This window comes from Mastacembelus armatus, chromosome 14 (assembly GCF_900324485.2).
Source record: "Mastacembelus armatus chromosome 14, fMasArm1.2, whole genome shotgun sequence".
Lineage (NCBI taxonomy): Eukaryota > Metazoa > Chordata > Actinopteri > Synbranchiformes > Mastacembelidae > Mastacembelus > Mastacembelus armatus.
In genome coordinates this window covers 11,616,054-11,628,133 of record NC_046646.1, presented here as the reverse complement: position 1 = coordinate 11,628,133, position 12,080 = coordinate 11,616,054, and the positions used below count along the sequence as shown (strand labels likewise).

At 38.0% G+C, this 12,080-nt stretch overlaps 1 protein-coding gene across 7 annotated transcripts in view; it reads left to right on the top strand.

The window, feature by feature from the left end:
- Positions 1-11,089, top strand: part of LOC113142532 (ryanodine receptor 1-like) — a 43,900-nt gene extending 32,811 nt beyond the window's left edge. For 4 of the 7 annotated variants that reach the window (XM_026327566.1, XM_026327565.1, XM_026327564.1 and 1 more), the window contains 21 exons: positions 736-816; positions 914-1,002; positions 1,379-1,507; positions 1,585-1,689; positions 3,811-3,892; positions 3,988-5,309; positions 5,508-5,590; positions 5,892-6,051; positions 6,165-6,251; positions 6,423-6,695; positions 6,886-7,016; positions 7,138-7,180; positions 7,281-7,414; positions 7,610-7,670; positions 7,776-7,922; positions 8,002-8,136; positions 8,231-8,387; positions 8,503-8,567; positions 8,652-8,752; positions 8,835-8,886; positions 9,024-11,089. In XM_026327566.1, the coding sequence (XP_026183351.1) occupies positions 736-816; positions 914-1,002; positions 1,379-1,507; positions 1,585-1,689; positions 3,811-3,892; positions 3,988-5,309; positions 5,508-5,590; positions 5,892-6,051; positions 6,165-6,251; positions 6,423-6,695; positions 6,886-7,016; positions 7,138-7,180; positions 7,281-7,414; positions 7,610-7,670; positions 7,776-7,922; positions 8,002-8,136; positions 8,231-8,387; positions 8,503-8,567; positions 8,652-8,752; positions 8,835-8,886; positions 9,024-9,119 (3,533 nt within the window). In that variant the 3' untranslated portion in view covers positions 9,120-11,089. Of the gene's footprint in view, positions 1-735; positions 817-913; positions 1,003-1,378; positions 1,508-1,584; positions 1,690-2,184; positions 2,191-3,810; positions 3,893-3,987; positions 5,310-5,507; positions 5,591-5,891; positions 6,052-6,164; positions 6,252-6,422; positions 6,696-6,885; positions 7,017-7,137; positions 7,181-7,280; positions 7,415-7,609; positions 7,671-7,775; positions 7,923-8,001; positions 8,137-8,230; positions 8,388-8,502; positions 8,568-8,651; positions 8,753-8,834; positions 8,887-9,023 lie in introns of all 7 variants that reach the window. The other 3 variants (XM_026327562.1, XM_026327560.1, XM_026327563.1) reach the window with 1 other exon arrangement.
- Positions 11,090-12,080: the final 991 nt, after the last annotated feature.

The window sequence follows — 12,080 nt, the reverse complement described above, 5'->3', positions numbered from 1 at the left end:
TCTCTGTGACATTTTATTACACAGCAAAGTTGGTGTGTGTTGCATGACTATGCGCCTGTGTGGCTGTGTGTGTATTCATTACAGCCAGTGGTGAACTGGGATGTTAAAACTATTGTACATAGAGTAGACAGTATACAATCCACTTTTGAAGAATATCTCAAAATGATGCTATTGTTATATTATATAGACCAATACAGACATAAAAAGGCAAAACTCGACCAGTTCACCCCTGAGTACTGCAATCTTTTACTGTAATGCTTTCTTCCTATTTGAACAGTGCCATATTATTGTCTGCTTAGTTTATACATGTTGTTAATGTGACTGTATTGTATGTCTGTACTGTGTGAATTTTTCACTGCAATTTGTTGTTACGTTAACTGTGATGCATGTGATGCTGATGCCTCCTGTATGCTGTTTGATATTTGACTGTATGTTAGACCATTGTCAGACCAAAGGCATTTGTTTTTCTCCTATTCATGTTATTTATGTAATTTAGCGTCATTCAATTTTTAATTTATAATGAAAAAGCAACAGTCACAGGTGGTCATTGCAGTGTCTGATACTAAAATCCCTAGTGAGATGATCATAAGTTGAGAAGTTGTTTCCTCACACTGCTTATACAGGCAACTGTAGTAAGTAATTACCAATAAGACTTTTTACCTTTGTATTTAGTCTAATCTCTAATCTGCTTTTAGGATGCAATTGAACATTTTCCTTCATTTGATTTTTTTTTAGATGAAAAAGTGATGTCCGATGACGAGTTCACCTGTGACCTCTTCCGCTTTTTGCAGCTGCTTTGTGAGGGTCACAATAATGGTGAGGACGATTCTTGGTTCAGTTTAGAGTAACACTCAATTCTAACCGCTGTATATATTCTATTAAAGCAGACGTCTGACAATCACCTCTACTGCAGATTTTCAGAACTACTTGCGGACACAGACGGGCAGCACAACTACCATCAACGTCATCATCTGTACCGTGGATTACCTGCTGCGACTCCAGGTGCAGCTCGACAGTAGTTTAGCCTTAAGAGTGACAGTATAGTATAGATATAGGTTTGAAAGTCCAAATTGTGAATAATATTTTAAAAAACTATAATAGGATGTGCTGTTGAATGTCTACGTAGTTTATTGGATGTACACATCCAGATTTTCTATGCAACTTTTCCTTCAATCGTTTCATAGTTTCCAAAGGCTTTTTATTTGGTAGTTCAGATAATCAAGAGAGTGAGATGATCGAAACACTGTAAGTATTTAAGTATTTTGTTTATAATATTTTAAATTTATGTCCAGACCGTTTACCATGATAACAATTATTTAACATGTTTTTAATGTATAGAAATACTAAACTTACTGTATTTTTCATCTTTTCAATCAAGGAGTCTATCAGTGATTTCTACTGGTATTACTCTGGAAAGGATGTCATCGATGACCCAGGCAAAAAGAATTTCTCTAAAGCTATGACAGTGGCAAAACAGATTTTCAACAGCCTAACTGAATATATTCAGGTAAAGACTGGACAACTCATTTGCAATGACTGATTGTTTGTTTATTAAATGTATAACACATGAGCTTCTGTGTTCAGGGCCCATGCACTGGCAACCAGCAGTCCCTGGCCCACAGCAGGTTGTGGGACGCTATTGTTGGGTTCCTTCATGTCTTTGCTCACATGATGATGAAATTGGCACAGGTATGCATAAAAAAAGTCTTTAGTAAGGCTCAAACTCTGCAAAATTATGTGAATTGAGCTCCCAACTACAAATCTACACCATAATCAAGCTATATTGATTATAGAATATATAGAATAAATCTGTCATACAACTTTGAATTTGTGACATACTTTATAGTCACTTCTATACAGTTGTGTGAATGAAATATATATATATATATGATTAATCATGAAGATATAAAATTCACTTTTAGGTAATTTAATTATTTTATAAACCAATATATAAAGATGAGGAATTGCGTTGATTCATTGTTTAGTGTTACAAACCATTTCCACTCTATGCAGTGCAACTGTTTTTAAGTCTAGCCATATTTCCCAGCTCTACATACAAGTAGCCATCACAGAATTACTTCCCTGTAAATATTTGTCATATACAAGAGTATTTGTATGTTTTTTTAATTGTCTTACTGAATAATTTATTAATTATTTAAAATGTCTTCCACATGGTCAATGCAGGGTAAAGTATGTATCTATTTTTATTCATCTATTCATGTGATAAATGTGTTTACATGTTTGTATTTTATTCAGTGTTAGTTTCCCTTATCAGGTTGTTTTATACCCACCTGCTTTTAAATACCTGATTTTATAGTTCTTAATTAGGGCTTTGCTTATTATGGAAGTAAAAATGTAAATGTAAGTAAATTAATTGTTTTTTTTTTTTTATTGTGATATAAGTTTTGCATGCCCCCATGAAATCCAAAACAAAAATAAGAAAGTGAATTTTATCTTAGCATTGTCCAGCAGAGGGCAAAAGATGCAAAGAAACTTTTTCTTTTCTGAAATGGAAAAGCTCTGTCCATTAAACGGTGTTCTTTATCAAGTCTTTATCAACAAAATTTCAAGTTGATCTTACTGAACCACCACTGGCACCGATAGCTTTCTGCAGCACTAGTGACTCAAAGTGTCATTTTCAGCTCAAACTCAGATTCACAGTACATTACTTTAATCTCCAAAACATATTAAACAACCATAAAAGGCATAGAAACCATGAGAAACGGATACATTTATCTTAATAAATAGGCCACTACTTGATCCTAGTACTTCTATAATGAGACTGTTAGGGTTAGGATTTTTTCAGTTCAGTCTGTTGCTAGTCCAGTCTACAAACTTTATCTGCAATTCACACAGTTCCTGAGAGAGTAATTGGATAAAGTTGTGGTTACCAGTTTGCAAAGTTCATTATTATTTGGTCAGTGCATCTTTTTCTAAGCACATCAGTAAATTCTTGATTCACAGCTGTTTATGCTTGTGGTATCAGGCCACAGTAATAGCACTTCCACACACAGCAATACTGAACTTACTTAAGAAAAGCACCAAGTATTTTAAATTTTAATTAAAACCAACGTGCTTTTTTTTGTGCTGAATTAGTTACTTTATAACAGAGAAGCAGTTGATTATAAAACATCCTGGGGGTGACTTTTAACCTCCACTGCTGGAGTGTACACTTTAATATGAGATTATTTGGTGTTGGAGAAACCAGTACTTTACACTTTAATGTGACATCCACTTTGTGTGCATACATTTAACTGGGGTTACATTTCTGTTGCTATTTTTGATCACTAATTATTAATCTGATGGAGTATGTGGTGTGTTGCTTTGTGGCTTTGTTATATATTGTCTTGGTTATAATATGTTGTGGTTTATAGCAACGCAGGCTATGCATGTTCAAACACAAAGCAAATAACAGGAATAAGATCAGTGGCATCAGAAGAATCATGTGTTTTATTTCCAACCAAAGACTGTGTCTGCTGGTTTTCTCTATGGGTAAAGGAATAATTAGCAGAAAAATGAATTAGCAGGTAATGTAGAACCTGAAGGTTTGGTTAATTAATTTTGCAGCACATTGTTGTAAATGTGAGTGTATGCAACACACTGTATTATGGATGTACATTTCACATGTAGTTGGATTACTATAAATTTAAATCATTTGGTGTGATAACTCCTGACACTTTTCACTTGTGTTTTTCACTTTGCCAGTCATTATTGTATTTCTGTAAGTCTGTGTGAACCCTATATATTTAAAAATGATATCTAATCTGTTGTCATTACTGTAAGATGTTATGCATCTTTTTATGATCACAGGACTCCAGCCAGATTGGTCTGCTGAAGGAGCTTCTTGACTTGCAGAAGGACATGGTTGTTATGTTGCTCTCACTATTAGAGGGTAAAAGTCTTTATCTGTTGCTTAGTGTTGCATGATTTTCATCTCTCGCCGTCTTGTCCTTTTCAAACCTGTTTGAATTTTATTGTCTTTTTCAGGAAATGTGGTAAATGGTACAATTGCCCGTCAGATGGTTGACATGTTGGTAGAGTCTTCCAGCAACGTTGAGATGATCCTCAAGTTCTTTGACATGTTCCTCAAACTGAAAGACATAGTAGCTTCTGACGCTTTCCGTGATTACGTCACAGACCCTCGAGGGCTGATCTCCAAGAAGGACTTCCAGAAGGCCATGGACAGTCAGAAACAGTACTCCCCTTCTGAGATCCAGTTTCTTCTGTCCTGCTCAGAAGCAGATGAGAACGACATGATCAACTACGAGGAGTACGCCAGTCGCTTCCAGGAACCTGCCAAAGACATCGGCTTCAACATCGCGGTGCTGCTCACCAACCTGTCGGAGCATGTTCCCCATGACACCAGGCTTCAGAACTTCCTAGAACAAGCAGAGAGTGTGCTGAACTATTTCCGCCCTTTCCTGGGTCGTATTGAAATAATGGGCGCCAGCAGGAAGATTGAACGCATCTACTTTGAAATCAGTGAAGTAAACCGCAGACAATGGGAGATGCCCCAGGTCAGAGAGTCCAAACGACAGTTTATCTTTGACGTTGTTAATGAGGGCGGTGAATCAGAGAAGATGGAGATGTTTGTCAACTTCTGTGAGGACACCATCTTTGAGATGAATATAGCCTCACAAATTTCAGAGCAGGAGGAAGAGGAAAAGGGGGAAGAAGATGATGAAGAAGATGAAAGTGGAGGTGAGGGAGGACAAGGAGGGGAAGCAAATGGAGGAGGTGATGAGGACAGTAACGGGGAGGAAGGGCAGCCTGTATCAAGCTCTGCCTTTGCAGACTTTATAAACAGCATGTTAAACTTCCTCAGCATTTTCACCTTCCGCAACCTTCGCAGACAATATCGCAGAGTGAGAAAAATGACCTTCAAGGAGATTGTAGTGGCTTTGTCTACTTTTTTCTGGACCATCCTAATGAGTATACTACACTTCATTTACAGTGTGTGCAAAGGTTTCTTTATGATCATCTGGCAAGCACTGTTTGGGGGTGGCTTAGTGGAGGGAGCTAAAAATATCACAGTGACTGAGATTCTAGCGAGCATGCCAGATCCCACACAGGATGATGTGCATGGAGATGGACCAGGGGAACTTAGGACAGGGGAAGAACAAGAGTCCGGAGGGGTAACGGACACTGGAGAGAGTGGAAGTGGAGAGGAGGAAGAGGAGGATACCCAGGAAAAAGAGGGTGGGAGAATACCAGGTACTGATGCCCCAGGCGGACTTGGAGACATGGGTGTAGAGGCACCTGTTGAGCCTCCAACTCCTGAAGGAACCCCCATAACAAAGAGAAAAATGGTATGGTTTTTTTTTCACCTTAGGTGAATAAAATCTGTTCATTTCCTTTGTGATTAATTATCTGGTTTTTAAATGTACACCCCACATTTCCCCAAAACGAAGACAGTAAAAGATCTTACATGTGTTCAACAAAAAGGCTAAAAATAAGAGGAGGATAAAGTTTTGATTACTGTTATGTGTGAATTTGGTTTGTAACAGCCACCAGAAGAGGCTGATGCCAGCCAGAAGCCACCTGAACCTGTTCCTGTAGAGGAACCTCCTCCAGAGCCCGAAAAGGCTGAGTAAGAAACTGATATTTCTATTTCTTTCGTACGTCTGGGTCAGTTTGAACATCATGCCTTGGATTACTTTGATGCTACAGTCTCTTGTGGTAAATGCCAAAATAATGCACATTAACATTGATGCTAGTATAACTTCACTACGACAACTTGGCCTCTCTGCAAGTGATGTGGAAAGGAGAGACACAGGCTGACAGGTGGCAAGTTCACAGGCCAACACATCTGAATCAGTAATGGCCTTGGTGATTTTGAGATTGATGGAATACAGAATTTAAACAATGATCTTACTGCATTTGATTTTCAGTGTTGAAACTGGAGAGAAAGGGGAGAAAGAATCACAGGCCAAGGAGAAAGAAACGCCAGAAGAACCAAAAAAATCAGCGAAAAAGAAAGAAAAGAAGCCGAAAAAGCAAGGAGGTTTTCAAATCTGGGCTGAACTGGAAACCCAAAGAAATAAATTTATGGTGACATAGCTGCTTGTATTTGTTTCAGAATGGATTTGCTGGCATAATTTCAACAGCAATTTGTACTTACTAGGTTACTAACCAGCTGAAAAATATTGGTCTGTCTTTTGTAGAACTACCTCTCCAGAAACTTCTACAACTTGCGGTTTTTGGCTCTGTTCCTCGCATTCGCCCTGAACTTCATTCTGCTGTTCTACAAGGTAAGAGATTTTTTTTGTACTCAGTTGATTATGTTGGACCTGAGTAGTCAGTAGTTTTACATTTTTCTTAGTGTCAAGTGTCTGGATTAAAAACTGAGCTGCCCGAGATTCTGTCAAACAAAGTTCCTGGGTACCAAACTATGTTGTTTCTACCTTTCTGTTTCGGTATAGGTGTCCGACACCCCTCCTGAGGGTGAGGAGATGGAAGGATCTGGACTTTCGGAGGGAAGTGGGCTGTTTGAGGGCTCTGGGTTGTTTGAAAGCTCGGGGGAACAAGCTGAGGGATCGGGACTAAATGAAGGAGGAGATGAGGATGATGAGGATGTGCCAGTCTATTTCTATTTAGAGGAGAGCACTGGCTACATGCAGCCCACATTGGCTTTCCTTGCCATCCTGCACACAGTCATTTCATTCATCTGCATCATCGGCTACAACTGCCTCAAGGTGTGATAGGCATGCTGTAAAAAAACTGATGATTCAGTATTTAAAATGTAACTGTTCATTGTAAGATGAAAAAAATTTCAAAGTATAAAACTGTTCATCAGACTTTCTAAAATAAGCTCTTTCTAAAGTGTTACCAGATTCCAAAAAAAAAAAAAAAAAAATCAGAGCTCATTTGTAATTTCTTTGCCAGATTCCCCTGGTGATCTTTAAAAGGGAGAAAGAACTTGCAAGAAAGCTGGAGTTCGATGGCCTCTACATCACTGAGCAGCCCGAGGATGATGACATCAAGGGCCAGTGGGACCGACTGGTCCTCAATACACCGTATGTGGATAAAGGGGACATTTCTTTCCTAATAGAAAGTTCTTAAACGTGTAAAGATTAACTGCTTCCAATACCAACAGGTTTTCTTTCTTAATCAATGAATTATATCCCCCTTTCACAGTTCTTTCCCAAACAATTACTGGGATAAATTCGTCAAACGAAAGGTGAGCTTTTATTTTTTAAACAAAAACTACTACATAAATGATAGTTTTCAAATGGGCTTTGTAGACTATGTTTATTTTCTAATGCAATGTCTGTGTCCAGGTGCTGGATAAGTATGGAGACATTTATGGGAGAGAAAGAATCGCTGAACTCCTGGGTGTTGATTTAGCCTCCCTGGATGTGAGTCAACAACATGAGAAGAAACAAGAGGAACCAGACAATTCAGTGTTTGCATGGTATGCTGCTCTAAATACATGCACGTTAGACAGACAGACATTAGTGTCAAGATGAAGTTAGGTTTCAGCCTATTTGTTTGTGCACAGAACTAAACAACAGATCAGTGAGTTACACTGGGCGATGTGTTAACAAAAAACAGAAAATCTCCAGCCGTATCCTTTAAATAGATATCTACAAATATTGTATCTTTTTAGGGTGACCTCTCTCGACCTCAAGTACCAGATCTGGAAATTTGGGGTTGTGTTCACGGACGGTGTAAGCAAACAAATATTGAATTGTATACTACACCCCATGCTTTACAAAGGCTGCCATACTATGCCTTTATGGAGTGAAACAACCTTTCTTGTTACCTTTTTGTAGACTTTCCTTTACCTGTGTTGGTACCTGATAATGTCTTTGCTTGGGCATTACAACAACTTCTTCTTCGCCTGTCACTTGCTGGATATTGCCATGGGTGTCAAGACTTTGCGAACCATCCTGTCCTCAGTCACACATAATGGCAAACAGGCAAGTGAAGGAGAATTTCAATCGTATTCATTTTGCTTCAGTTTGAATGTGCCAACTGTTTCCTCCTTGTCTCCGATAGCTCATGATGACAGTGGGCCTGCTGGCTGTGGTCGTGTACCTTTACACTGTCGTTGCCTTCAACTTCTTCCGCAAGTTTTACAACAAGAGTGAAGATGAAGATGAACCAGATATGAAATGTGATGATATGATGACTGTAAGTTACAGTTAATCTAAAAAAACAGAGCGATCTTTGAGGAATTCATGTCTGCACCACTTCCCAAACGATCTGTATTTTCTTTCCTCTGCAGTGTTACCTGTTCCATATGTATGTGGGGGTGCGTGCTGGTGGAGGCATTGGAGATGAGATCGAGGATCCCGCCGGAGACGAATACGAGCTGTATCGAGTGGTCTTTGATATAACTTTCTTCTTCTTCGTCATTGTTATTCTGCTGGCTATTATTCAAGGTAAAGACAATACAGGAGTAATATTTACGTAATTTGCAATTAAGAAAAAAGGGAGCCATATTACCTGAAAACATTCATATAGGAAAATAATTTTGTTGTTGTATATGCACTGTAGGTCTGATAATTGATGCTTTTGGAGAACTCAGAGATCAACAAGAGCAGGTTAAGGAAGACATGGAGGTACCTTATAACACGCTCAGTTGTCACTTTCACCATGATGCATGCACAGTGTGGGTGAGAACCTCATTACTAATTTTTGTGCAGACAAAATGCTTCATATGCGGCATTGGAAGTGACTACTTTGATACAACACCACACGGCTTTGAGACCCACACTTTTGATGAACACAACTTGGCTAATTACATGTAAGTGCCTCCACTGCGTTACAGTGTCTCCATGTATTGAACCATAGGTGACTGTGTATTCATGTATTCGAGTCTTTTCCAGGTTCTTCTTAATGTACCTTATCAACAAAGACGAGACAGAGCACACTGGACAGGTCAGACTAAATCACAGATTCTTGTTTTGTTTTAGCATCAGGATTCTCTCTGATTAATAACAAAGATTCCTCCTTTCAGTTTATTGTCTCCTGCTGTGTCCTTCTCTGAATTACTGAGCTCACGTCTTCTGATTTAGGAGTCGTATGTGTGGAAAATGTACCAGGAGCGTTGCTGGGACTTCTTTCCTGCTGGAGACTGTTTCAGAAAGCAATATGAAGATCAGCTTTCCTAGTCAATAAGTACACGCGCAGTTCATCTTCTTCATTCCTGGCGAAGCTCACAACAAATTGATTTTGTCATGAAAAATACAAAAACAATTTCATTAATAGTTAACAACACAAACATTACTATACTACAAACTTTGAAGCAGCGTGTTTTTCATTACCAAAATATCTCTTCTCTCTAACAAGTGGCAAGAAATACAGTGTCCTTTAAGTAGTATTATACATTATACATATATAGTTTATTTTAAAAAAGTACTTTTATATGCAAATGCAAGTCTTTTAATTGTAATCATTTCTTTAATCATTTATTTAATTGCATGAAAATTGATTTACACACATTAGTTTTAATTTGTTGTCCATTGTGGGTGGAAAGGATAAAAACACAGTTTATGTGACAATGTGATAAAGTGCCTAAGCAGGAACACAATTAGTATTAATTAGCACAACCAATACATTACAGGATGTTGTTGCTTCAAAGCAAGATTTACACCTTTTGTCTGTAGAGGTACATGCTCATTTTATTCAAATCCATTATATATTTCCTTGATTTTTGTGTCATTCAGACTTTAATAAAATAGTGTCTCAATAGTTTTTTTGTTTAGTTTTCCTCAAGTACTGTAGCTTATATAGGTGATTTTAAAATGATTTTATTTATTGTTTTTCAAGACAATTTCTAGTCTGTGATGATGAATGGATTCTGTACTTCAATGTGACGTTGATTTGATAGGACACACGTTAGCGTCGTAATAAAATGGGCCACCTCGTTATGCAATGCTTAATCAAGTTTGTTTACAATGTGTTGAAGCACCGACTGTGAAATGCAGTTTAAATAAACTTAAACATTAAAACCAATCCCAGCTGTCCTTGGGTGAGAGGCGGGTACACCCTGGAAAGATCGCCAAAGTCACCAAGTACCCTAACCCAAAACCTGCATGTCTTTGGGCTGTGGGAGGAAGCCAAAGTACCCAGAGAAAACCCACACAGACACTGGGAGAACATGCAGAGTTCACACAGAAAGACCCCAGGGTTGAAATGGATTCAGACCCACAACCTTCTTGCTGTGAAATGACGATGCTAACCAACCCACCATTGTGGGTTCGCTTGCAATTTTGCAAACATTATCAAAACAATTATTTTTCAGTATGATTTTCTCAAGTTCAGTGGTAACAATAGTACCAGTGATAGATAAACATGAGCAATATGATCGTTGCTCTGACCTGTTTTTTCTCTGTGTAATATTTCTAAATGAAATTATCTATCTAGTCTCAACCTCTTCTTACTGTTGTATCATTGGTGGTGCCCTTCTTCATCCTTAGGCCCTGGATCTTCTACTTTTCATATCATCCCAGGTACTGGAGACATATATTACAGGTTATGATGAAATACAATGGGCCTGTTGTGAGACTGACTTAAAATGTGTGCAAAACTGAATTGATATTAAAGAGAAATGTTTAAAAACAGTTAAATGTGACTATAGAATTGACCTTTAAAACTCACATTGAACCTCATGTGCTTTTCACCCATGCTGTCCTCAAACATTTCTCTCTGAGCCTGTTAGACTGAGATACAACCACTTCGAACATGAACGACTGGGATGCTCAGGATGTATGTGACTTACTTCTCTGCTTCATCAATTACAGCTGTGGTGTCATTTTATGAGCAAGACAATCTTGGTAATGGTTAATTTTGCCAGTCTCAGTTTTTTTGGTGTCAGTAAAATGTCAAGCTTTTACAATTAATGATCTCGTTTATATTTTTCACATCAGAATAAAATCATTGTATAGTTTTAACTTGATTCTGAACTGTGGAACGGTAATGATGCTGAATAAGAATAATTCAGAAGGATAAATCAGCAAATCCTGGAATAAGATCCACCAAATCCACCTGTTAGTGACACAGAGGCACCGTCTCCAGACACTGTGACTTGTGCTTCCCCAAGGGAGAACAGTTATAATAAAGGCTTGTTTTTTTAAATAAATTATCATGTTAAACTGGTTAGTTTTTGTTTGACTTGTGTTAATTACATAATGAAAGTATGTTTTACTCAAACCAGTAAATCCAACAGTTACAAATTCTCATTGTTCAAAGTACGGTATGTACTGTGTAAGTCAAACAAAAACCTGCTAACTAAACTGTTTAACATGATCATATATTTAACAAAATATTGACAAGTCCACATTCAAACCGTTCTCCCTTGAGGCGCTTCTACATCACTAACAGGTGGAGTTGGTGGATCTTTTTCCAGGATTTGCTCAGGTACCACATCTTTTGGTGGTGGCACATGATGTCATTTACAAGGACTGAGAGGTAATGAGACACTGATTTAAAGGTCAGGAAAGGCATGAATACTAAATATATACTAAATATATTATAGATACATTTTGTATAATGAAAATATGTTTTTGTCAAACCAATCAACTGGTAGAAGTCCCCCCTGTTCGAAGTACTACAAAGGAGACATACATTCAGTAGGATGCCTATGTCATGGCACAATCAGTGATGCCCGGACAGTGAAGGGCGTTCGTCTGCTATGGGTTACCTAGGTTCATGTTCACCCTCTAGTCTAGAAGCCAAAGCTCCTCACATGCCACTCAACAGATTTCTCTGACATGGGGCCAGGGGCAGCGTATCACCACAGCAGCCCCACACTCAACTCCACTCACTTTAACACCTTTGACTTTAAAGTGGCAGACTCTAATTCAGATGATCCTTTATGAAGACCATGTGTTATGATCAGGGTTTGTTTTTGTGTAGGTTAATAAAGTGGCAGTCCGAGAAACCCTACAAATCATGTATAGATTATTGAAAAATGTCAGTCTGCTGATTGTTATACAAATGGTTCAGAGGTAAAAAAAAAAACAATACTACAAGGTAAAAAGAAAAAAAAACTCTGTTAAACTGTGTAAAAATGCAACATAAGTAGGTTATTAGTAAAATGTGCTTGAACAAACAAATTAAACACAGTCAAA